Source organism: Delphinus delphis, chromosome 3 (assembly GCF_949987515.2).
Source record: "Delphinus delphis chromosome 3, mDelDel1.2, whole genome shotgun sequence".
In the NCBI taxonomy this organism is placed as follows: domain Eukaryota; kingdom Metazoa; phylum Chordata; class Mammalia; order Artiodactyla; family Delphinidae; genus Delphinus; species Delphinus delphis.
Genome location: NC_082685.1, coordinates 100,496,397 through 100,523,902, shown reverse-complemented (window position 1 = coordinate 100,523,902; position 27,506 = coordinate 100,496,397). Strand labels below are relative to the sequence as shown.

Genomic DNA, 27,506 nt, shown 5'->3' with positions numbered 1-27,506 from the left:
AAATATGCTAGGAGATCTTATTTTATTTTACTTTAACCATTTAATTTATATTTTAATTCAGTTTAATTTTAGATAGGCCCCATGACACATAATCTCTGGTTCTCCAAGTATTCTTAGCTCATCCCTGTTGTAGTAATGTGTATTGAGAGCTCAGCCTTGTCTTGCTTACCAGCCTTCTCCCATACAGAGAGAAGCATTTCTCATATTTTAGAGAACATTCTGGAAGAATGTTCATAGTTTACAAAAGTAGGTATGTAACTGGTCTTATGATTTAGAAAAAGAGATTAAAACGTAATAAAATATGAAGAAGCCATATCTTAAAAATGGAATTTTGGATGTTAAAACTGTATTCTGGAAATAAATATAGTTTTAAGCAATAACTTGTACTAATTTGCTTCAAAGAAAAAATATTGAAAAGAATAAGAGTTATTTAAATTAGCATACCATTTATAAATAGTTTCATAGTTAAAACTAAACACATTCAATTACAGTTTGGATTACACTATTGTTTTACGTAGCAAACCATTCAGGTTGATTCGTACAAAACTAGGAAATAAATTCAACACAATCCATATTATAGAATCTGAATTAGAGAGGCTCAAATTTATTATAAGTACACATATAAAGACTTTATGAAAAGATGCCACTTTGTGCAAATAAAAAGCATAAAATGTTAAAATTATTCTTTTTGTTTTTTGGATTTTTTTGTTTGGCTGAATCTCACAGTTCTGTGTTTCTAAGGTCTTTTAAGGCATAGTTTTCAGTTGTTTAGTGTTCATTGTTAGTGTTTTGGTGAAGGTGTTCAATGAATTTTTGTGAAATTTAGGAAGTTTAAATGTATGACCTATAATATATTACAATTCAGAAGTTTGAAGCTAAAATCTAGGGAAATCTAGGCGTGTTTTTAAAATAAGCTCTAATAATTCAAAAGCTATTTGTGATACATTCTGGAAAGGCAAATTTGTTGGCTTTACTTTTTCCAGGGAGCTAATTTGTACCAGATTGTTAGGATATAACCAGACATACATTTCTAGTGTCTGCTTTTTTTTTTTTTAAATTGTGTGTTACAAATACTCCAAAACTAGAGTTAAAATAAACAAAAAGTTGAGTCAGGAATACTTCTCATTTAAAAAATAATCCTGGAATTTTGGAGTAGAAAGAGACTTTAGAGTTTATTTTTTCCAACTTCCTCCTCCTACTAATGAGGGAATTAGTCCCAGAAGGGTAAACTGACTTGTTTAGAGTCCATAGCTTGAAAAAGAAAAAAAAAAACGGAAAAGGTTTCCTTTTCTTCTATACTTGGTACAGGAAGTACTCAATAAATAATTACCAAGAGGGAAGTCAGCGTGGCATGAGATATGTATTATTGTGAATTTATTAATTAGCATTTTGGTTCTTCTGTAATTGACTAAGGAGACTGGTTAAGGTAAGTTTTTCCCCATGAAATAGAGATGCTGGGAGCATGCAAGTTCTTATCCCAGATCCTGACATTCGCCACAATGATGCCATCCTGGGAACACTCCTGGGCAGAAATTTTCAAGACGATTTAACGTACACACCTTTGAAATAAAAGGTTTGGGGAGGGGTATATTTCATTTGAAAATAAAAACAATATTCTGATTTGATTTTGAGCACAGTATTCATTTTTTAAAATCCAAGAAACATTAATGACATTTGCATTTCCTTTTTAGAAGTTGAGAGATTTTGAGGCCTAAGTCAGCTACTTTTCTCCTTACAGCACCCCTCTGTTGTTTTGGAATCAATCATTCTTTCTTTCAACAATTATTTATTGAACATTTCAGGCATATTCCAGGCATAGTGGTAGTTTATTAAAACATTAAGTTAAAAAGACTTGGTCTGTGTCTGAAAGAGGAAGGGAATTTATTCCTTGAGAGGTTACAGTCCACTATTATTGCTCCAAATTTTCCCTTGCCATCTATACTTTCCATTATAAAATTTGACATAGTAGTCATATAGTAGAGAAAATGATAGATAGAAATCACAGGAGTGTTTCACTGCATTTATTTATCCATTTATTCAACAAGTATTTATTGAGTACCTCCAATAGAGACTTTGAGAGTACCTACTGTGTTCCAGACACTGGGCTGTGTGAGTGTGGGGTATACCAGTGAGTAAAACATTAAGTGATCCTGCCTTCATAGGGATTACATTCTAGTGGGTGACACTAACAATGACCAAGAAACATAAGAAATAAACAAATGACAGAGCATGTTAGAAAATGACAAGCACTGTTTAAAAAAGAAACAGAAAGGTAGAGTAGGGAGATCACATATGTGGGAAGGAGAGAAGAAAAGAGGGTGTAATTTTAAATAGTTTGGTCAAGAAAGGTCCCATTGTGAAGGTTACTTTTGAAGAAAGACTTGAGGGTAGTCGAAATAAAAATCCAAGAATTAGGGTAACCATAGGGTTTGAAATTTTACATTTATTTTAAGTCTATTTTGTTATATGTGTACTTCCTGACCAGAGGATGCAGATGATGGTAGCCTCAGAGCATTTTTTCTTCTCTTTCTTTTCTCTCCTATTAGCTTTGACTTACACAAGGAATGGTATTTCCACTCTATTTTCTCTTTTGTACTTAACTAAAATAAATGTATTTCATATGATTTTTGTCCATCTGTAAGAACAGAGTTTACTTTGAGAATTTCCTCTTGACAGTCCGATGCAGTGTGTAGCATAATTTCATATAATTCATTGTTTCTTATAAACATAAAAATCCATGTATTGCCATTTTTAGAGTGACTTAGTCATCTCATTTTGGGCAACAAATCAAATTCTTTTCCCTTTGAGTCATTGAATCGTCGATTCAGATAAGAAAATGTTTTATTTTCTTAATATTCTTGAATGACTTTAACATGATTTTAAAATAAAAGTATTTGTTTCTTACAGATTGTATTTCTGGCATCTGCATATGCAAGTCCCCAACTCACGGAGGAGAGCTGTTCAGCCGTGGCTGCTGTCATACATTACCTGTATCTTTGCCAGTTTAGCTGGATGCTCATCCAGGTTGGTACCTCCTTTCCTCCCTCTGCCCCCTTCAGCTTTCCAATGTGTCTGGATGGAGTGGCCTTTATATCTGATATTCTTTATACTGAAATGGAAGTAATTCCATATATCCGTCACTGCATTCCCAGGAGATCAATGCAAGAGAAACCTTATAAGCTGTACAACATTAGAAAGTGTAGTGAATTTGAGGAAATGAAAAGAAATCTAATAGAGTTGGAAATAAGAGAATGGTAGGAGATGAGGCCCTATAAGGCACAGTAAGAAATTTTAACTTTTTTTCTATGAGAAGTCATAGAATTATTTTTAAGCAAGAGAGTGACATGATGAGATTTGGATTTTAGAAGGAACTCCCTGTTTGTAGTGAATTGAGTTCAGCAAAGAGTTGACGTGGGAGCCAATTAAGTAGCTTTAGCTGTATTCAGGGGAAAGAACGTGGTGGTGTGAACCAAAGGGAGCAGAAGAGACAAAGGGAAGTGAACAGCTTCTAAGAATTGTTTTTTTAAACTAGAACTATAGGATGTAGAGATTGGTTATAAAGAACGCAGAAGGTGGAACCGAGGATGTCACCCAAGTTTCTGGCATGAATGAATGGGTAGATAGTGGTGCCTTGAACTAAAATAATGATCCCTGGAGACTGGGAGAAGATGATGGGTTATTTTTAAGGACATGCTGAGTGTGAAGTTCTTGTGAGATCTCCAATGGAGACTCAGGGAGAAGTGGAATATGCAGAGCTAAATCCCAGAACAGAGGTCCATGCTAGAGAAATACATTAGACAATTACTGACTTAGAGTTGGAAAATGGAGCCATTGCTTTGGAAGAGATCACTTTGGGAGAGAGTACAGAGTGAAACCCAAAGAGATCTAGCATACTCTCCTGAGGAAATAGTAAGGGCTGGGGAGAGATTTGAACTCTCCTTTTCTGACTAAAGTCCCAAATTCTCTCTATTGTCTAATGCTGATTTGCTTGATAAAGAAGGTGATGTGAGAGTTGGATCCACTTAAGCACTATTAATTTCACTAATTCAATAGCTCAACTAAGATGCTGCCTTCGAAAGTGATTTCTGCATGGTGGTATTGTTCCATCTTTCACGTGATAGAAATAGTTTCATATGTGTTTCTGAGTACGCAGGTGAAGTATACTATGTAAACAGATGCATTCAGGCTCTTGCATATTCTTTTCTCTTGTTGAATAAGAAGGATGTGGGATGTCTACCATCTGGCAATATTGGAGGAAGGTGAGGTGATACTATTAGTAGAGAATACCATACAGATTCAAGGAAGGGATCTTTTCCCAAGTATCATATTATAGTTGTCTCTGAAGCAGAAGAAAACTGAACTGTTTAGTTAATAGAACTACTTGGAACAATTGGAGGCCTGCATCTGGGTTTGAATTCTGGCTCTGTTATTATCTTTGTAACCTTAATCAAGTTATTGACTCTCTCCAAGGTTTGTTTCTAAATCTGCATATGGAGATAATAATTCCTACCTCATAGAATTATTGTCTTATAGCTCTTTGAGCAGCTCTAATTATGGAAAATTTATGGTGTTCTCCAGTCCCCCACCAAACAATTAAAAAATAAATCTAAACCATACAACATAAAATAAATACTTGCTGAAATTACAATAGCATTTGCAAGATTCTCTGACTCCCTTTAGTAGTTTATCTAAGTTGAACTTTTTATGTGTGCCCTGTGTATGTTGTCATTTATCTTCCTGAACTGAGGTCCATAGTGGTTTGCTGAAGGTCTTTGTCCATGTCCCTGACCTATTCAGTTCTTGATGAATGATCTGGATGAAAACACAGGGAGCTGTCTTATCAGGTATGCAATGATACAGAGCTGAAACAAGCTAAAACAGCAAGCTGCCTGTGTTAAGAGTACAGGTAGAACAAATATAGAAAACCTGTACTGCGACAGCTTGAAAATGAGAGTGCAAGAGGCATAATCTGATGGGGGTTAATGTAAACAACTTGAAATTTTAATTTAACCCAAACTCAGTAGCAATCAAATGTGTGACCAGATTACTTAAACCATAGCAACTACGGTAACTACAAAAACAACACAGACCTGGGTTACATTAATAACAGTATGAAGGCAGCTGGGGGAGCCATGTTTAAATTATAATCTACAATAGTCAGACAACCCTGGCTCCCTGTAACCACTTTCAGCAGGAATATTAACCAGCCAATGAGAAGTTGGAAGACAGTCCTATAAGAAACTTGGAGGCAGCTGGAGACAACTAACCTGGAAAGAACTTAGTGAGATGTGATGGCTGTCTACGGATACTGGGAGGGCTGCTACAGGAAAGAAAGAATGGACTATATAGCTTCATCTGGAAGAACCAGAACAAATGGGTCAAAAATTAGGGAAGCAAATTTTGAATCACGTTAAGAACTTTTATAGTCAGTAAGAATTTCAAAGTTGAAAAAGCTATGTCTAAAAGTAGAGAACGTCCAATCACTGAAATATGTTCAAAATGGGGGAAATGACCAACTTTCAAATATGTTGTAGACAGATTTCCTGCTTTAGGGGATGGCATATAAAATTTCATCCAGCTTAATAGAGATTGCTGTATTCTGTATGTCTTCTTCCAGTTTTGAGTAAATATGATTGTGGCTGATGCACATTTAGTAAACTAATTAGATTTCTGTATGGCTGATGGTTTAGGAAAACTATTTAAAGTACCAGTGAAGTTTAATGTGTTTCAGATGGTACACCACACACTTTCATGGTTTGTGGTGTGACCACAAGGGAAAAATTCAATAACTTCTGATTCTAGGTAGGTTACTTCTAATGAGTTACTTTGTGGTCAGAGGTTGTCGCCTTTACTAACCTGTGTTTTCCTGTTTATAAAATACTGTCTGCTAAAATCTTTTTTTTTTAATGAGAATTCATTTTTAAAACATTATTTAAAAGATAAGACTACTGTTAATCCAATCTTGTTAGTCAAACAGTTGAAAAAATTGAAAGAATATTAACATTTCAATAATTCTACTTTGTATTTCTAGCAATGTAGGAGAGAAATTGATATATGTATGTGTGCATAGCTTATGATGAAAAGTTAATCACTAACTTTTAATCATTGAGCTAAGCATGCAAGAATTATTTATTTTGATCTGTATTATATCTTCAATCTTAGAATAAATACATTTAAATGAATTTATCTTGAAAAGTTATTTTACTTTTACATCATACTTTTAATACATTGTAGTAAAAAGGGATTCTATTTTAGAGTAGGTAAAGAGCAATTTTGTTGGTAAACATGTTACATAACTTCTCTGAGCCTAGATTTTCTTATTGAATGATTAGATTTGTAATAACAATACCTCTCTTTGAGGATTGTAAAAAGACAAAATGAATGAATACATGGAAAGAGCTTGGAATGATTCCTGGTACAGACTGCACACTCCATACGAATTTACCCATATTATCGGCTAAGCAAATATGTAGACTAATAATTCTTAGATTTTGAAACATGTTGAAATACTCTGTTTTTCCAGTATAATTTACACTTTTTTTTTTTTTTTTTGGCAAAAGAGAATTAGCTTGATATAGGAGAACGAGAGGGCTGACAGTGTGAGGCAGACATGAGCTGAAAAGCCTTAGCAAGCTGATAACCTCTAACCTCTTTACTGAAGTGCACGTGTGGCTCATAGCAGGCTCCAGACCAGAGCTGGTGGCCTTTACTGTTTCTTTAGACGTCCCCTTTCCTGAGTGTTTCTTTAGGCTTCCCCTTTCTTTGACAGGGAAGTCACACTGTGCATGATGGGAATAGAGTAACAAATTATTTTGCATATTTTTTTAGAAGTATACAACTCACAAATTCCTTTTTGCCCATGGAAATTGAGTTAGCCTTCTGTTTGCTCTTCATGTAAGATCACTCGGAAATTACTGAAACAGCAGGGTTATGTCTACTCTAAGAAAAATTGACAGTGAGAATTTAAGCTCTCATGGTACTTTTGCTCTATTTTCCTAGTTATTGTTCTAACTTTTGTTTCTTTTTTCTGTTTTGATTGGCTTTCATTTTAGAAATAGCATATACTAATTGTACAAAACATAATCAAACACTATAGAGAAATATTAAATGAAAAGTACATCTATTTCTCCCTCTTTCATATGCTCTCCACTCTCTCTGCTCTACCCTCAACCCTACTCCCAAAGTTAAACACTGTTAATGGTTTCCTGTGTATGCCTCCAGATATATTCCACAAGTATATAAATATTTATAAATATATAAAGAAGCACATGTGTGTGTTTGTGTGTATATAGTGTATATATGTTTATAGTGTGTATATATATATATATATATAAATATATATATATAAGTTTACCCCATACTGATATACTTTTTTTTCTCTTCTATAATATGGTTATTCCATAATTTTTTTTCTGATTCCTATTAATGAAATGCTGGTTATTTCCAGTTATTTTTGCTATTATAAACAATGTTTCTTCGAACATCCTTACACTCTGAATATTTGTCTATTTACAGAATATCCATAGAATAAATCCCTAGAACTAATGTCTTTGTTCTTAACATCTACGTGAAACATGCTGCCAGATGGATTGCCAGACCATGTGTGAATTCATGCAGGAAATAAATCACAAGTAAATTATTTGAGATATTAGTATTTAATATAGGTAAATAGAAACTTAATTTTGCCTGTATATTCATTTGGCCCAGTTTTATGATCGTTTCCTGTCACCAAGTTAAATTATATAATAATCTGCTTCAGTTATGATCAGTATCCAAGCCTGGATTGTCCTTGCAGTCTGTTCATTTCATGCCAAGGGACACAGCTTACTCAAAACTATAACATTTTATTTTGAAACTAAAGCTTACTTGAAGAACATATTTCTTAAATGGTAGAATAAAGTTAGAAATCATTTCACAGTTGTACTTGAGCATTCATAAGGAAAACAGACTGGTAATTATCAAGATAAAAATGATATATCCAGGAAATACTGAATTCTCCAATCCTCACAAAGCCTTGTAAAAATTGTTAAAAGGGAGGATAACTGGAACAAGGACACATGGTAACATTTCTTAGACTCTCCTCTGAAATGAATGACTAAGAACGTATGGTGATGACAGAATTAATAGCATCCGTGATCTCTGACTGAACTTGATGCTATATATCAGTGCATGGTTTCTGGTGACACAATTAATAACCAAATATTAAACAACAGGCTAGATTCCAATCTTATTCCACACATCATGAAAATGTATGGGATTCAAGCAGCCTATTTTAACTTAAAAAAAGAAAAGGCATTTCTCCTTTATATTTTACAAATATAATATGTATTATATTAGCATATATTATATGAGCAAACTAATGAATCTGTGTTTATGGAGCATAGGAAAGCATTTATGACTTATTACCATCAAACAGTTAACGCAGTATAGCTTCAATTTTCCTGTGCAGACGCTTGGAAGATAGTAGCGGTAATCACTGAAAATGTTACTCTAAAAATAAATAGACATGTACGTATACGAACGTAAGTAAATATGCTTATAGACACACCATCTTTTAGTTTATTCCTATCTATATTTGAACTAAATTGTATCTGGGTAATTCATTTGGTTGGTTTGCATCTTAATCAGAATCAGTTTAAATTCTAACAGCCTCAATTCCCAATTCTGAGAAATACGCTTCTCCTGTCTTCAGTTTCCTCCTGTATTAATAATAATAATAATAAAACTTAGGAGAGCAGTTGTCTTTATTAAATGAGATATAGCTTAATGTGGGGTCTACATTTATTAACCAATTAGTAAATACTGATTCCATTCTTATTCTCTTAAACTGTTGTATTTAACATTTGCAAGTTTCCACCAGTTTAACATTGACCCCCTTCATTAGGAGTTCAATCAAATCAATTCTACAATTCTTTCTGAGAAGGTAGTATATAAATAAATAAACTCAACAACTAAACCAAATTATGAAATTGTTATTAAATTCAATGAAAACTTAAATATTGAAATTGTGTACATCTTCGTTTATTTGATACTTCTCAATAAAGATTGTATGCAGAGCATTTTACTAGGTACTACAAGGTATACAAACATTAATCTACCATAGCTCACAGATATGTTTCAGCCATTTCTATTCTGATTAAGCCCTTTATAAGTTCTCATTTAGTGCTGGCAAAAAGTGGAGAGGGAGAGAGAATGGGTTATCTCCATACTTGAACCAGGAAAATACATCTCCACTGGCACATACAATGAGTGCGGGAAAATGAGGACAAAAAAATAAGCTCTCATGGAAACAATAATATTGTCAGCATTTGTGTGACCTTCTATGGAAATAAATCTTAACCTTAGTCTTCACAAGATGCTTTGTTCTATAACTAACCCAAATATGAAAAAGCTATGTTTTTCTCTCGCTGCCTCAGCTTCCTTATCTCTAAATAAGATGTCTTGAGATGGTCCATAAGAGGGTTCTAACAAAGTGTTTAAAGCCTAGAGATAGAAATGTAACTGAAGACCTAGGTACTGAAATTTCGATTCACATTTAGTCTTTAGCGATAAATATGTAGGTGTGGTAAGCTGTGCTCAGTCAGTATGAAGCATGTTGGTGAGAGTGACACCTTTAACTTATACTGAATTTTCATAATTCTTTTAGTTCTAACATTGGATAAACACAGATACTGAGGCACATATGCTATATATCTGGCAACATAAAAATATTAAGCAAAGATAATGGTCTCTTGATACTCTAACCTTCGATTACAAAGGAGGAACCACGATTACAGGGAAAGGAATGTATCTCAAATGTTCCACTCCCACCTTATTGTGGAGAATGCAGTACTGGAGCTTTTAACCCAAGTGCTTCAGAGGAGCAATATATGCCTCAATGTTTTTAGAACAATGAAGAAAAACTAAGTTAATCCAAGCAAACTTTCAAATCATAAAAGGAATAATAAGCATATAGGCTAACTCATTGAACCCAAGTTCTGTAAGTACAGTTGGACCTCAAGGAGCTGTGAGCAGGAATGGAAGGCTTTGTCCCTTCTTCTTCTCTACAAACACACTTTCTCTCTTCACTGTGCCTTTGGCTACTCCTACCACTAAAGTTCATATGTTTTCTTTTCTCAGCTGACCAGCTTAACTATCACAAAATTTCAGGGAACTCAATGAGAGATGATTGGTTCAGCCTGGGTCAGGCTTTGTCGCCAGATCCACAGCTGTGGGCAGAGGAACAGGGTCGTGAGCCCACCCTGCATATGTTGGCAGGGGGTGGGGGAAGGTAAGGAGGGAGACAGGGTTCAGAGAAGAGTGCTGATGGCCTAGGCATACATCCCAAAATATACCTACCATACATACTATATTAAAATATTTTAAATTTCAAGTAAAACTTGAAGTGAGTTAGTCAACACAAGTCTTAGGTTTAGGCCATATGGTATTTCCAGAATAGTTAGATGTTGTTTCATTACATAGTGTTTCCATTCTTTAGCAAAAAAAAAAAAAAAGTCATATAGTGGTAAATACTGTCCCTAGAGTATACCTCAATGATTGGATTCTTTTGAGAAGGAAAGAGATTTTTTTTTTTTAATTAACAAAAGCTTATGACATTTGGAGCTTGATTTGCTTAACTGAGTATTCAAGAATCAGTGACCCTGTACCTTGAGCTCTTTAGAGCAGAAGCATTGTGTGTGTACATCTAACAAGCAGTTACATTTGTCTCAGTCTTATCTGAGGCTGTGGTAAAGGTCAGACGGTTGCTGAAACGTTCAGTGATTCTAAAAAGTGTAAAAGTGGACATTTTGGAAATGCCCCAATCTTTATCATGATGAATCAACTTACAAGTCATTTACCAATCTGTGAGCTCCTTCCTGATTCTTCCACCGACTGCACCACTGAGTTACCATGTTATAAGGATACATACAACATCGATTTAAAATAAATAATCCGTACTTTTATTTTGGAAATGGGTTAATCATCCTTACTTTGCATGAATTTTCATTCTCTTAACAGGCAGTATTGACCACTCCAGCATCAGACACTTGATACAGTCCCACCTATTTGAGTCATGTCCCTACACTAATAATAGAAAGGAGGAAAAAAGCCTCTTGGACCTAATAATTTTTAAAAAGGAGTTAGAACAAATTTACATAAGCAGCAACTCAAAACATCCTCCATAATTTCAGATAGATGCAGATGTACATAAAGATATGGAGTGCTGACAGGAAATAAAATTCAGAGACAAAAATCTTCAAGTAACCAAACATTTTTATCCTTTCCTGGTTTAGGCCAATCAATACTAATCCTTCAAGGCTACTTTGGTTCAGATAGAATCTTACCTGGAAGCCTCAGTAAACTATCTGAAAGCCTTCCTAGGAACATTAGGCATGTTGTTTTTCACATAGAAGAGTTTCCATTGTATCACTGCTTACTTTTGGTCTCTATTTATCTTTTGTTTTTCACACTGTCCGACATCCTAATAGGAGATTTAAGTGAGGTGGTCACATTTTTTAGTGCTGACTATGTGCTTAGCACTTTATATGTAGTGTCTTATGTAATCTTTGTAATAGCTTTGTTGTACACATGAAGAAACTGAGATTGTTGTCACTTGCTCTGGGATTGTTGTCACTAATGTATAAAAATATACATATATGATTAATCTGTACTCACACTTCACAATATGAAATTGAGAAGGGGGTTTATCTAGTGGATAAGCATCATGTGTGAAATATATATGATATGCCTTTCAATGTTGTTTCTGTAATAAAAGATAATTAAACATAAGTGATCTCATGGGAAAAGAACACTAGAAGGCAGAATATATAAGTTCTAGATTTGGCTTATATACACGCTAGGTGTGATTTGGGGCCAACAGTAACATTTCCAGGCCTCGGATTCCTTCTTCTATTTATCTAATATATCCCTTCATCCCCCTCACTCTTTATATACACTTGTCCCTTTTATATATATATGTATATATATATATATATATATATATATGTATATATATATATTTTTTTTTTTTTTTTTTTTTTTTTTTTTTGCGTTACGCGGGCCTCTCACTGTTGTGGCCTCTCCCGTTGCGGAGCACAGGCTCTGGACGCGCAGGCTCAGCGGCCATGGCTCACGGGCCCAGCCGCTCCGCGGCATGTGGGATCTTCCAGGACCGGGGCACAAACCCGTGTCCCCTGCATCGGCAGGCGGACTCTCAACCACTGCGCCACCAGGGAAGCCCCCTTTTATATTTTTATCTTAAGAAAATAAGAAATAACATATAAAGGATGATATAAATTTAAATGTTTTCCTTAATGATTTCTTCCCATTTGTTTGGAAAGTAAGATTCAAGAAGGTAAATACCCCTACCACCTCTGTTACTGTTATAGCCCCAGTGCCTAGACGGGCCTTTGAAATGCAGTAAGCACTCAATAAGCATTTATCAAGCGAATGAATGAAAAAGAGAGAGTGTAAATTGAGAAAGGAGAATGGCCGCAAAGCCTACCCCATCACAGTACATTTTTCTCTGTGCAAACATTTTCTGTTTACTTGTCTGTCTCCCACTTGGGACTGAGACTGGGGCTGTTGTCACAACTATATCCCCATTCCCTGGAACAAGTGTCTGACTCTACCACGTGATAAACCCTCAATAAGTAAACATTGTTTAAAAGTCTGGGACATAGGGCTATTTACTTCATTATCATCATGAAGCTGTTCATATAGAAAGTAAGTTTGAGTATCTGTGTGTTTCTTCAAAGACATTGACAGAACAATCACAGACGATTATGACTGAGTCAAATCGTCATAATCAAAACAAATTAAGCAAAATATAAAGTACAGTAAATAAACTAAGTATTTACTAATGTTTTCGGACTTTTGAGATACCCTGAATTTCTCGGGTATATGAAAAAAATGAATGTGTGAACTGACTTAAAAAATCAAATCAAAACTATAGTTATTGAGTAGAGCCTGGCCCTTTGTTGATCTGTTGTCACTCTTTATGCCTAAGCCAGGTGAGTGTGTTTCCTGTGCCACTAGACCAGAGCCTGTTCATCTTATGTTCTGCTTCTTTCCGTAGTCTGTGAATTTCTGGTACGTGCTGGTGATGAATGATGAACACACAGAAAGGCGGTATCTGCTGTTTTTTCTTCTGAGTTGGGGACTTCCAGCTTTTGTGGTGATTCTCCTCATAGTTATTTTGAGAGGAGTCTATCATCAGAGCATGTCGCAGATCTATGGACTCATCCACGGTGACCTGTAAGTACATCCAGGCAGAGCACACTGCCTCCTCAGCCTTTCTGTATCCAGGCAGCTTTACTGGTAGAAGGTGGGAGCAGTTGACTAAGGGGTCTGACTGAAGGAGCACCATGAAGACCTTTGCCTTCCTGCCACACCTTCTAAATCTCTAATTATCTCTATAAATAAGAAACTATTGCCTCTCCAGTCCCTTTGATAGGTGCAGTTTTCTCAGGTGAATTGGTGTATCAAACAGTTCACAGCAATTTATACTTTACCATAATTTAGTTTGTTAGATTGGGGCAAACAGAAATACCTAGTGAAATCAGAGAACTATGAAAATTTTGGTGAAGAATAGAATCAGTGACAAATTTTGAGTGTGGCATGTTATCTAAGGAGTCTGATATTTGGGGCAGGTGGATGGGGAGCACGGCAGGCACCATCATTCATAAAATCCCTAAATACCAAATCAGAGTGAATGGAGAGTGTCTGCAAAAGTATATGGGAAGGAGGCAAGGTCAGCTGGGTCCTTCTGATAGATTCTTATTAAAGTACACTGTAGTCTTGAAATCTAACGGATCTTTATACACACATATATATGCACGCCTTAATCCTGAATCTGGTATCTTACAGCTTTGAGGACCACTCAGCCCCTTTTATTGACTCCACATTAAAAAAAAAAAGACAACTTTGGGTAATAAAGCTTAATCAACTCCCTTGGTGTAATGAGGATTTAGAGGAAAAAGTAACATTTCTAAATAAGAAAGAATAGCCTAGTCACAATCTTATGAAGACAGTATTACCTAATTATCTCACAGGTTATTGTGAAGATAAAAATTAGTTAATAGATGTAAAGAATCTTTTAAAGTAAAAGTACTATATAAGCAGAAGTCATTTTCATATTATTATTGCCTCTGATCAATTATGATCATCCATTATATACTTAATCAACACTTGTTATTGACGTATGCAGATACACTTCACACGTGGGCAATCGCAGACTAATATCCCATACCACATTAAACCAAAGGAGATGAGCTATGTAATACACACACACCCATTGAGATACCATATATAATAATTTAGTCTTTTTATTGCAATTCAGTAAGATTCCCTCATACTGATTAATTTATAGCATTACAACAATAGTATTGAAATATAGTATTCTATTTTGTTGATATAAAATTCTAAAAGCCTGATCTTCTAGAAGGGAATGGTTGTGTCTTTTCACAGTTATATTATGACATATTACTACTCCTGGCATTAATTTAAACCTTGGGCTGCCAGGATTAATTTCAGAAAGTTCTGCATCTTTCTTTGTCAAGTACAAAGTAACCATGAGACAAGTCCTGGTGGCCAGTAGCCATCTCTTTCATGAGCTCCCTGGCAAGATCGGGGTTATTTGGCAGCAGTTTTAGCATCACATGTATACACACCCAGTCTGGATAAATGGGTGTGTATCACCCGATGAAAGTGATGTTAGCTAGAAGAAACTCCCTCTTGATGCTTCTAAAAGGATTTTTAAGAGAGAAATAAACTGTTATACAAGAATGTCCAAATCAACTGACTCTTAAAATATTTGCCTTCTGAGGCTTTTGCAGAAAGTTCTTTATTACCAGCTCAACTATAATAAATGCAATGTAAAATACATTAACCTTTACCCAATCTTAAAATTATAGCCTTATTCAACCAAAAGTGACTAACCTTTGTAAGTAGTATAGGTTACTTTTCTTCTTCATTCACATAGAATGTTCATGTGAATTTATTCCAGTTTTTAAGAAATTCTGTATTTTTAATATTACTTTAATCTCAATGTAAGAATAAATTACTGTGTTATTTTTGTAAAATATTGTATACTTATATCATCATTCAAAAACATGCCTTTTCTCTGGAGATGGTAGGATTTGTGGTTGTAAAATAACTGGACATCTGTTGTGCAGTGGTTGTTTTCAGTAATAAAACTTCCTTTTTAGTGAGGAATTTTCTTTAAGTAGATCTCTAATGTATTAATATGCTCAAGTTGTTATATTTACAATGTTTTTGCCAACTTTTGGAACCAAAATTATGATAATTTCGTAAAACCAGGAAGTTATTGCTCTTTTCCTATTAGCTGAAAAAGTTTGCAAGTTTAGTGATATTTCTTCTTTATTATTTTGGAAGAAGTCACACATGAAGCCAACTAGGCCTCAGGTTTTCCTTGTAGGAAGACTTTTAATTACAGATTCATTTTCTTGTAAACATATAGAACTATTCATATTTTCCATATGCAGTTCTTTCTGTGTCAATTTGATAAATTGTCTTTTTTTCTAGGAATGTTTCCATTCCATCTAACTATTCAAATTTTTTAGTGTTTGTAAGAGATCTGTAGTAATGAACCTTTTTTCGTTCTTGATATTGACAATTAGTGTCTTCTTTCACTATTTTTTCCTCTCCTCATCAGTCTTGCTGGGGTGTTTATGAATAGTACTGTTTTTTCCCAAATTCAGCTTTTGACTTCTTGATATACTCTATTGTGCATTTATTTTAAATTTCATTTCAATTTCTAGACTTATCTTCTTGATTTACTTTTGGATTTTATCTGACTTTTTCTTTATTCTATTTATCTTATTTATTTTATTTGCTTTGCTTACTATGTGCCATGTACTATGTATTTATTTTGTTTATTTTAAAAATTTTCCCCAGCTTTATTGAGATATGACTCACATATATAATTTTGTAAGTTTAAGGTGTGATGCTTTGATACCCACATCTATTGTGAACTAATTACAACAATAAGGTTAGTTAACACCTCCATCACCTCACATAATTACCTTGTGTGTGTGTGTGTGTGTGTGTGTGTGTGTGTGTGTGTGTGTGTGTGGTTAAGAACATTTAAGATTTCTTCTCTTAGCAACTTGCAAGTATGTAATATATTATTGTTATAGTCACCATGCTGTACGTTGGATCCCCAGAACTTATTTGTCTTATGCTAGAAATTTGTGCCTTTTGACCAATATCTCCCCACTTTCCCCATCCTCAGGTCATGGCAACCACCATTCTAATCTCTGTTTCTATGAGTGCAGCTTTTTTAAGATTCCTCATATAAGTGAGATTATATAATATCTATCTTTCTTTGTCTAAAGTACTTCACTTAGCATAATGCCCACAAGGTCTATCCATGTTGTTGCACATGGCAGGCTTTCCTTCTTTCTTGTGGCTGAATAATATTGTAGTGTATTGTATATATTGCAATATATATCTCACATCTTTATGCATTCATTCATAGACAGACACTTAGGTTGTTTCTATATCTTGGCTATTGTGAATAATGCTGGTGTGAACATGGGGGTGCAAATATCTCTTCAAGATCCTGATTTCATTTCCTGGATATGATAGTTCTATTTTTAACTTTTTGAGGAACCTCCATACTGTTTTCTGTAGTGGTTGTAACAATTTACGTTCCCACCGAAAGTATATAATCTTTATTATTTCCTTCCTTCTGCTAACTTTGGGCTTAGTTTTTTCTTTTCCTAGTTCCTTGAGGTGTAGAGTTAGGTTGTTTGAGATCTTTCTTTTTTCGTCATGTAGGCTTTTATCACTACAGACTTCATCTTAGAACTGCTTTTGCTGCATCCCATAAGTTTTGGTATAAGTTTTGGTATATTGTGTTCCATTTTTGTTTGTTTCAAGATTTTTTTTATTTCCCTTTTGATTCCTTCTTTGACCCATTGGTTGTTTAGGAGTGTATTGTTTAATTTCCACATATTCGTGAATTTTCCAGTTTTCTTCCTGTAATTGATTTCTAGTTTCATACTATTGTGGTTGGAAAAGATACTTGATATGATTTCAGTCTTTTAAGATTTGTTAAAACTTTTTTGTGGCCTAATATATGATCTCTCCTAGAGAATGTTCTGTGTGCACTTGAGAGGAATGTATATTCTGTTGCTGTTGGATGGCATGTTCTATATGTCTTTTAGGTCCATTTGGTCTAAAGAATAGCTCAAGTCCAACATTTTCTTATTGACTGTTTGACTGGGTGATATATCCATTGTTAAAAGTGGGATGTTGAAGTCCCCTACTATTATTGTATTCTCGTCTACTTCTCCCTTCAGATTGGTTAGTATTTGCTTAGTATATTTGGGTTCTCTGATGTTGGGTACGTATATATTTATGATTATTATATCCTCTTGATAAGTTGACCCTTTATCATTATATAATGGCCTTCTTCATCTCTTGCTACACCATTTGAGTTAAAGTCTATTTGTATGATGTAAGTATAGCTACCCCTGCTCGCTTTCAGTTCCACTTGATGGAATATCTTTTCTCATCCCTTCTTTTTGAGCCCATATGTGTCCATAAAGCTGAAGTAAATCTCTTATAGGTAGCATATATTGGACCCTTTTTTAAAAAAAATCTACCCAGCCATTCTATGCCTTTATATTGAAGAATTTAATATATTTACATTTAGAGTAATTATCGATAAGGACTTACTAATACATCTTATTAATTGTTTTTTTGCCTATTTTATTGTTCCTTTCTTCCTTTTTCCTCTCTTGCTATTTTCCTTTTTGAATCGGTGCTTTTCCATGGTGATATGCTTTGATTCCCTTCTATCTTTTGTGTGTCTACTGAAAGTTTTTTGCTTTGTGGTTACCATGAGGCTTACATAAAATATCTTATTGACGTAACAATCTATTTTATTGGTCAACTTAACTTCATCTGCATACAAAAACTGCTCTTTTACTCCTCCCCTTTTCTTTTTTGGGTCACAATTTACCTCTTTTTATATTGTGTATTTATTAACAAATTAATGTAGCTATAGTTATTTTTAATACTTCTGTCCTTCAACTTTTTTAGTAGAGTTAACTGGTGAACACACTACCTAACTACTGTATCAGAATATTCTGAATTTGACTACATGCTTACCTTTACATGTATTGTATATTTTTATATGTTTTCATGTGACTAGTATCCTTTCATTTCAGCTTGAGGAACTCCTTTCAGTTTTTCTTGTAAGGTGGGGCTAGTGGTAATGAATTCCTTCAGTCTTTATTTCTCCTTAATTTCTTAAGGACAGCTTTGCCAAGTAGGGTATTGTTGGTTGGTAGGTTTTTCTTTCAGTGCTTTGAATATATCATCCCACTCTCTTCTGGGATACCTCTAAGGTCTCTGATGAGAAATCCACTGATGGCATTATGAAGGTTTCCTTGTAAGTTACAAGTTTTTTCTCTTACTGCTTTTAAGATGCTTTCTTTGTCTTTGATTTTTGACAGTTTTATTATAATGTGTTTTTCAGAGAAGATCTCTGTAAGTTGAGTTTGTTTAGGGACTTCTATTATTTATTCAGAAGTCCAATAAACATCTTTACCAGAATGACATGCAGCTATCTTATATTTAACAGGTTTAAAATTAATCTCTTAGGGCTTCCCTGGTGGCGCAGTGGTTGAGAGTCCGCCTGCCGATGCAGAGGACACGGGTTTGTGCCCCGGTCTGGGAAGATCCCACATGCCGTGGAGCGGCTAGGCCCGTGAGCCATGGCCGCTGAGCCTGCGTGTCCGGAGCACAGTGAGAGGCCCGCGTACCGCAAAAATAAATAAATAAATAATAATCTCTTAAATGTGTGCTTTGACCTACATTCCCTAGGAAAAGTCCACCATCTACCTAGGTACCCATGTTGTGAACTTGAGAGTTTTTCTACTATTTTCCCCTTACATTTCACATCCTATTAATCACAAATTGTTTCCTAGTCTAACTCCTAAATGTCTTCCTACTACTTTCTCATTTTCATCTCTTATTTCATCACCATCTCTTCAGTTCATTTGTGTCATCTTTGTCTTGTCTGTTGGGTTGCCTCTTAACTTGTGTTCTTATCTCTAATTTCTTCCTTTTACAGTCCATTCACTAAATTTTGAAAAATGGAAATAACCATATCACTCTGATGCTTAAAACCCAGGAGGTGCTTTTCATTACCATCAAGGTCATGGATTGTTAGGTTGTCCACGGTTTGACTCTAAACTATTGAACAAGCTTTTTTTAGCATCCTTCCCACCCATCCTTTCCAGTTATCCTTTGTAACTGAATCACTTGATATTTCCCATGGTCTCCTATGCATATACCTTTAACTATATCTTCTATGTCTCAAATACTTTTCTTTCTTTATATCTGCCAAAAAAATACCTATTTTTCCTCTAAACATCAACTTAAATATCAACTCTTTAAAGTGTCTATTTTCAGATTAAAACACTACCTCTTATATATAACCTTGGTAGACTCAGAACCCGTCATAAATCCTATGATTGTGCCAATCATACTATATTATGAATACTTGAGTAAGTTAGCTATGTAAATTGAAATTCATCCTGGAGGTCAGTGATTAATTACAGAATATATGGTAAAAATAATAAATTTATGAAGAATGTGGGGCTTAATTTACCCCTTGATGGAAATATCTGAACTGGAAAAAAGAAAAGCCTTAACAACCAAGGCAAGTTTACACAAATGTGGGTTTAGAGAAAACTTTCATGATTTCTCTATAATATATACCTAATAAAATCTTACACAGTAATATGGTTAGCGAATTGTATCTAAAATACCTGGAAGTCACCAAATGATACTAATGTCTCAACATTTTAAATACTGCATGAGGCATGTCATATCTTATGAGAAAAAAATCTTCTTATACATATATAATAGATAAAATTCTAATTTACCAAGAGTAATGGATTTTTGAATCTAGATTTAAATCACACAACATGATTTAGAGAAAGGTTTTAAAGAGCCTATAAAATTTTAAATTTACTTTTGTCTATGAAGTAGAACACCCAATATAGACTTGTTACCGCTTCTTTGTCACTGAGCCGGTTAATGCTATGAAACTATGAAAAACTGTACTATACTCAAAGTTAACAAAAGAAGGCTTCCTATACCTTTAAAAAATTTTAAAGACATTTTCATCACTTTTTGAAAATTGTGCTAGAAATTCTTCTAGCTTTCTTTTTTATCGTATAATTGAACAGTGTTTAACTAAAGTAAAGCCAAAGTAAATGAAGTCTGTCCTTAATTGATTTCCATTGGTTACCAGAAGTAACTCTGTTGAGAGTACCTAGAGGTAGTCTCTATTGCGTGGTGTATATTTAGTGTCTTTGGAAGTAGCCACCGATTTTTCTTGGGTTGGCTTCTCAACTGCTCTAGGAAAAGGAACAATCTGAAGAAAAATCCCTAGCTTTATCATGCCAAATGCAGAGGAAAGAGAATACAGAAGGGTCAAGAGCCAGGGTAGAAGCCAAGGGAATATGGCCCTGAGACATTGTCCCTAAATAGATAATATGCTGTTAATCTGGGGTCACAGTTACGTGACTATGGAAGGATAGAGTAATTGAGAATGAGTGGCAGAGTCATGTCATACAGAGGGGAGGAGAGTGAAGACTTACTTATCTCCATATTCCTACCTCTGAGCTGTAAGACCCTGACATATTAATAAATGTCAGTAACAGTAAAAATGACATAACAAAAATGATAGGTTATTTTGTACTTCCAAAACAGTTGCTTTTTTCTCTTTCTTGCTAGGTCATATGAATTCAACTTTAAAGAAAAAATCAGCAAATTGCTTACTGAATAACTATTATGTGCTAAGGCCTAAGTGAATTCTCTTCTATTTAAGCTAAGAATTTGTTTGCTCATGATGAAAAAATGCATAACTTAATTTAAAAATTTATTACAGTTTTTTAGTTTTTCAGTATTTTAGTTTCTTAATATTTTGGCATCATGTTTTATTTTAGATACTCTTAACAAATCTTAATTATAACCTATTCTGATTTTCCTGCTCCTGAACTGAATTACTTGTTTTATAAATAACTCAATCCTCTGAAAACAATCTAATTTTGCTAACTATATTAGGAGAAATGTTGTTAACGTAGAGGACAAATCTGTGTATTCTGAATTAGAACTAAGTAGGAGATACAGCTCTGTATGGGAAGTATGATATCATATGAGAGTCTTTATTTTCATTGAATTACTTAAAAAGAGAATCATGAAAAATATTTATAAATACAGGGAGCCTATTTACCTATCGTCTGAGGATTAGAGAAAATTGCAGTAAATCTATGGAAGAGAGATGTTGTCAGGATCTCTTCAAGGATTTTCTCAGGTGGGTGGTATGTTATTGCACACGGGTGTGTACACACACACACACACGCACAAATACATGAATAGAAATAGCAGCTTTCGACTTGCATTTTCCATTTATTCAGAACTCCAAATAAAAAAATATTGAGAGTATGCTTCTCCACAAAGTCTTAGAATCATAGAATCAAAGGGTTGGAAAACTTCCAGGCATGTCCTCAAAGGCATATCATGATTCAAAACCCTGTTCAAAGACTTGTTAGCTTCTTGAACTTCTTACTGTAAACATACTCAGTTTATATGACCTTTTATAGCTACTGATTATACAACTCATTCTACTACCCTTACCTCATTCTCTTAGCTTATGTTAGCTTTAGCTCTCCTAGCACCAGCCTCAGCTTTTCTGACTACTGCTGTATCTCTCCGAGAAAAATTCCAACTGATGCTTTGACTTACACCCCTCATGACTTCTCTTAAGTCCCTGGATCCTCTTCTTCACATGCAAGATGGAATCTAGGTGAAAAAGAACTTTATAAAGCATTGGATCCAGTCTCCTTTACAATCCTTGGGTAATCTTTACAGCAATCCCTGACAAATGTTCATTCACTTTATATTTGAACTCCTCTATGAGAAAGCATGTATTTCCTCCCAGGACTTTCCACATAGAGTAGAAATCTTTTAGATTCTGGCTCAAAATCTAATTGCTGGATTCACACCAGAAAAAACCCTAAACATTTCAATTAAATAATCCTTCAGTTTGTCACTGTTATTTTGTTTCCAGGCTAAACATTTCTTATTTGTTCAAATATTTCCACATATAGCATGGTTTTGCATCTTTTCACTATCTTAGTAGCTCTCCTCTAAACTTGTTCTGTCTATCCATCTATATCCATCTTCTTCTCTTACATTTTATTTTGGAAAGAATTTTAAACACAGAAAAGTTGAAAAAATTGCCAGAGTTCACATATATCCTTCACTCAAGGACATATATATACATACTTATATAACCATAGTACAGTGATCAAAACCAGGAAATTAACTATGATAAAACACTATTAACTAAATGGCAAACCTTCTTCACATTTCACCAATTTTCTCCATCTTTGGAGACAAGCATATGATTTTATTAATGTACCTCAATATATTAATGTGATGTATGATATTATTAGATAGAGCATACCTACCATTCCTAGAAGAAACCCCTCTTGGTCATTGTATTATTTCTTTTTTTTTTTTTTAACACCTTTATTGGGGTATAATTGCTTTACAATGGTGTGTTAGTTTCTACTTTATAACAAAGTGAATCAGTTATACATATGTTCCCATATCTCTTCCCTCTTGCGTCTCCCTCCCTCCCACCCTCCCTATCCCACCCCTCCAGGCGGTCACAAAGCACCGAGCCGATGTATTATTTCTTAATATGGAGTTGGATTCTCTTTATTTATATTTCACTTAGTATTATTGTATCACTATTCATGAATGATGTTGGTTTATAGTTTTTTTTCCCCTTTGGACTGCCTTTATTTGGTTTAGGTAACAGTGTTTTACTTGCTTTATAAAAGGACTTAGGAAGTTTTTCTTCCTTTTAACAGTGCATGAGACAGTCTGGTCTCAAAAGGTTTGGTAGAATTCCCCTGTGAAATCATCTGGGCCTGTTTCTTTTTGTGGAGTTGTCCCTCAATAACTTTTTCTAGTTCTCTGTAGAAATTGGTCTGTTTAAGCTTTCTAAATCAAATGGGAACAATTTTGATAGTCTGTATTAAACTACGATTTTATCCATTGTGTGTAGGTTTTCAAATTCATCTGCATGGAGGACTGAAAATCCTCATCACTTCTTTATGATATACCCACAAACATAAAATTCTGTTCTCCACAAATGGTGTCACCATAGTGACCTAGTTTGGCTAATGTCAGACAGCATGACAGAGTTCTTTATTAATTGCTTGTATCTGTGGATAATGAAGAGAAGGCATATAATAGCCTTAAAATGTGTCTAGCATACCTTTGCCATTATTCAGTTTAATTTGAATAATAATTACAAGGGTTTTTGTATTCTGTACCTGTGTCCCCATGATGTGGTGTATTACTTAAGATACACAAGCAAAATAAGTTTTCTTAGTCAAGTAAGAGAAGTTGCCGTTAGAAGACAAAAGATGAGAATTATCTGTGATCAATTTAATATTCTAAGTTAAATGACCTGAGTCATTTTAATTACTGTACAAATTCATAGATAGATTACCTCCTTACTCCTTCTTTCCATAAGCATTCATTGAATACTATATAGGATAACCAAAAAACCAATTCTACCATGTCCTATATTTGAGTAAAAATTACACATTTTTTAATACTCATTTAAAATCCACCTGTAATATCCTTCTATGTAAAGGAGATAGCATCACCAAATAGCATTATCAGTAAAAAGAATATGTATTTAGTCACTCTAGCTGGTTGACACTTACAAATAAGCACCCATGGCCAGATGCAACTCTGACTCTTATTTCTAGTACACAGGCATCCAACTCTTAAGTAAGTGTCCTTAATATTTGGCACACCCAGGTACTGAAATGTAGGGACTTAAAAAAAGTGTACTTTAGCCAGTTCACTGTACTCACTCTGTGTAGGGAGGTGGCTGTAAAATTTTTCTTGATCGGAACACAGTGGAAAGAGCAGAGGCTTTGGAGGTAGATAGACAAGACGTCAACTGCTGGCTCTCCTATGTTCTAGCTCTGTGACCCTGAGCCGGTTACTCTCTGAGAGTTTGCTGTTCCCCATCTGTGGAATAGGTATAATAAAACCTGTGTGTCATAGGATTGTGATGTGGATTGAGTGAGATAATGCATGTAGAGAAAATGCATGTGCAGTACCTGGCACGGGGGTGGGGGGGGTCAGTTCAAGACAGCCTTGTGATGGGTCTGTGAATGTGTGTCACACGTGAAGTAATAATTACATGTAATCTGTCAGACAAGCCTGGCTAAACATTATTGACCCTATGAATTCCTGAAGGGCAGCTTATCATTTTACTACCTCCAGTTATTCTGAAACTATTATTTAAATTATTTCTATCATTTTCTTTTGCATCTTTGACATTAGGATTACAAATAATACACTCTTTAATATTTCTGAAACTCAGAAGCTTTTATCAACCAAAGTCAGGACTTTGGTTTATTTTGCTTTCTTTTGTGTTTGTCATAAATGAGAATAAAATGCCTCTAAAGTTTGCAATCTTCTATGATACTATCTCATTTGGTTTAGGTTGATATAACAGAATACCATTGACTGCTGGGTGACTTAAACAACAAACATTTATTTCTCACAGTTCTGGAGGCTGGAAATCCAGATCAGAGTGACAGCAAGGTCAGGTTCTTGGTGAGGGCCCTCTAGCTGGTCTTGTCCTCACATGGCCTTCCTTGGTGCATGCAGAGAGAGATCCTGTGCTTCCTCTTATCTCAGAGCATTAGTCTCATCACAAGGCTCCACCCTATGACCTAATCTAACAGAAATTATTTCCCAAAGCTGCCATCTCCAAATATATCACATTGGGGGTTAGAGTTTCAACATATGCATTTGGGGAGAGGAGGAACACAAACATTCCGTCCATAGCTGGTATTTTTATAGTTTATCTGAATGTAAGTACAATCTGAAGTGAAAGATTAAGTATCCATTTAGTTCCAGGGAGTCCTTTTTGGTAAGGCCACAAGTTGTAAAAAATAAGAGAACATAAGCTTCATTTATGTTGAAAGATGAGGAACTGAATCCTTCCATATCCAGAAACAACTAGATTTATTCTAATATTATTTTCGGACAGTAGTGTCATATAAATATTTTTATTTGTGATTACTTCAGTAGTATTAGTAATAGCTTTTTCCAAGTCTCAATACTTATAACAATATTATAATAATATGTAACTTCAACTATAACTTCATATTAAAGGTATTTGGTATGTATTTTTCTACCTTTTCTTTGTATATTCTAATATATGTATATGCACACGCTCATACCTACATAAATACGCACTCACAATGAAAACAGGATATATTCTGTTTTGCAATCTACTTTTCATTTATGGGACAATTTTCTATATCCGTATATATCAATCACATTTTGTACTGTAATGTTCTATTATATTTATTTCACCAAACTTCTATTGGTAGACTTTTGGACTATTTCCAGTTTTTCTTTAGAACATTGTAATGAATATCCCTATATACTTGTATACTTGTGTTATTGTTTGCCATAGGATGAATTTTGAGCAGTGGAATGGCTCATTCAAAGAAGACATATATAATTATTTACTTTAAAAGATATTACCAAAGCGTTTTCTAAAATGGACATATCTATTTACACTCAAATCACAAAATATGACAGAACCTGTTGCTCCATGTTCTTGACAACTCTGGGCATTGTAAGTTTTTTTTCAGTGTTTGCCAACGTGAGGTAGGTAGGTAGGTAGGTAGATATATAGATAGATAGATATACACATACACACATAGACATATATGTTTATATATATATATACATATATAGATAGGTATGTTTTATATGTATATATAGACATATATGTTTATATATACACATATATACATATATAGATAGGTATGTTTTATATGTATATACAGATATATGTTTTTATATATATGTTTTAATAACATCATTTATTATGTATCAGACATCATCCTAAGTACACGTCTCATTTATATATCATTGCATACACTTATTTACCATTTTTATCTATTTTGTGACTTGCTTGTTCATCTTCCTCCATTAATTTTTCTGATTGTTCATGTTTTCCAATAATTTGAAGAGTAGTGTTTCCTTGTTTTCTTTTTCACTTTTTTTGGAGGTGAGGTGCACTATATTAGGGCTATTAGCTTTTGTCTCCCTTGAATTTTTATTTCTCTATTAACACATCTTTCTCCTATCCATTTGTAGGGAAAATTTACATTTTAATGTATGAGATAAGCTTTTGTGTGATATCAGATTATTTCAGAGAATTAGTTTAAATGTTTTATGTGCTAATTAAATTTTCCAAGTACAATAATGGTACAGTTAACACATTGAGAGCATTTAAAGTGATTTACTCAGGGTCAAAATGGTGAAAACGTGTTGCCACAAGAATCTCAGTCTGTGTTCATCCTAATTTATTAACTAGAGGCAGAATCAGGAAGAATAATGATTATGTTTTAATGCAGAGTGCTAAGAACTTAGGCATTTGAAATATCAAGCTGAATAAAGCATTAGGAAAGAGGTAATTGTAAAACTGCAGGAGGTGGAGTTGTAATGAGAGATGCTTGTGAATTGCATTTCATCTTGCTTATTTTCTTTAAAAATTTTACAGATGAAATGAAAAAATTGATCAGCTTTCATTTTCAGATGCTCTGCATTACAAGGTATTTTGCAATATATCAAAAACTCTCATTTGGAAATCTAAGAAACCTCGTACAACCACAAATGGTCAATTGTGTATTAGTTCAGGAAATAAATCAGTTATTTATAGGGGAAGTTTTGTTGAAGTCTCTAATGGAAAAGGAAATGCCCACAAATATAAACAGTTTGTCCAACAGGATATTTAGTGACTTAAGAAAACCATTCCTGGCTCAAAAAGATTTTCTGACAGTTGATTTGGGGGTTATATTTTCTACTTTGTGGCTTTTCAGGAGCAAGGAATCTGCTTGCTTTTTTTTTTTCTTAAAATAATATTTTTTTAATTATAAAATTAATCATTGTTTTAGAAATTATGGAAAACTTAGAAAATATAATTTAAAAAATAAAAGTCAGATATATTCCCATCATTCAAATATTAGTACTTCTGTTTATATCTAGATTTATAGATTTTTATTATGTAAAATTGAGGTCACACAGTTTTATCTCCTCCTTATTTCACTTAATGTCATATCATTAGAATTTCCCATGCCATTGGGTATACCTCCACATTTTTTTAATGACATCACAATATCTGTCTCAAGATGGACTTTATCATAGTGTGTTTACCATTCCCCAGCATTGGACATTTAAGTTCTTCCCTTTCCTCATTTTTAATATAAAAGGTCTGCAGTGTGTGTGCTGTGTCACATTTCTACGTCACAGATTTCCTGAAATGAAATTACTGGATTAAAACTATGAAATTTTTAGAAATATTGCCAAACTGTCATCCAGAAAGGTTCAAAATTTAGTCTTAATGATGTTTCTGGAGA

General features: G+C 34.2%; 1 protein-coding gene and 1 long non-coding RNA gene across 2 annotated transcripts in view; one reads left to right on the top strand and one right to left on the bottom strand.

Annotated features, from left to right (window-relative positions):
* Positions 1-27,506, top strand: part of ADGRV1 (adhesion G protein-coupled receptor V1) — a 565,763-nt gene that overhangs the window by 390,563 nt on the left and 147,694 nt on the right. The window contains exons 84-85 of the mRNA XM_060009164.1: positions 2,908-3,024; positions 13,058-13,236. Of these exons, the coding sequence (XP_059865147.1) occupies positions 2,908-3,024; positions 13,058-13,236 (296 nt within the window). The remainder of the gene's footprint in view (positions 1-2,907; positions 3,025-13,057; positions 13,237-27,506) is intronic.
* The window catches only part of LOC132423430 (uncharacterized), a 101,124-nt gene that overhangs the window by 21,316 nt on the left and 52,302 nt on the right, over positions 1-27,506 (bottom strand). The window lies entirely within an intron of this gene.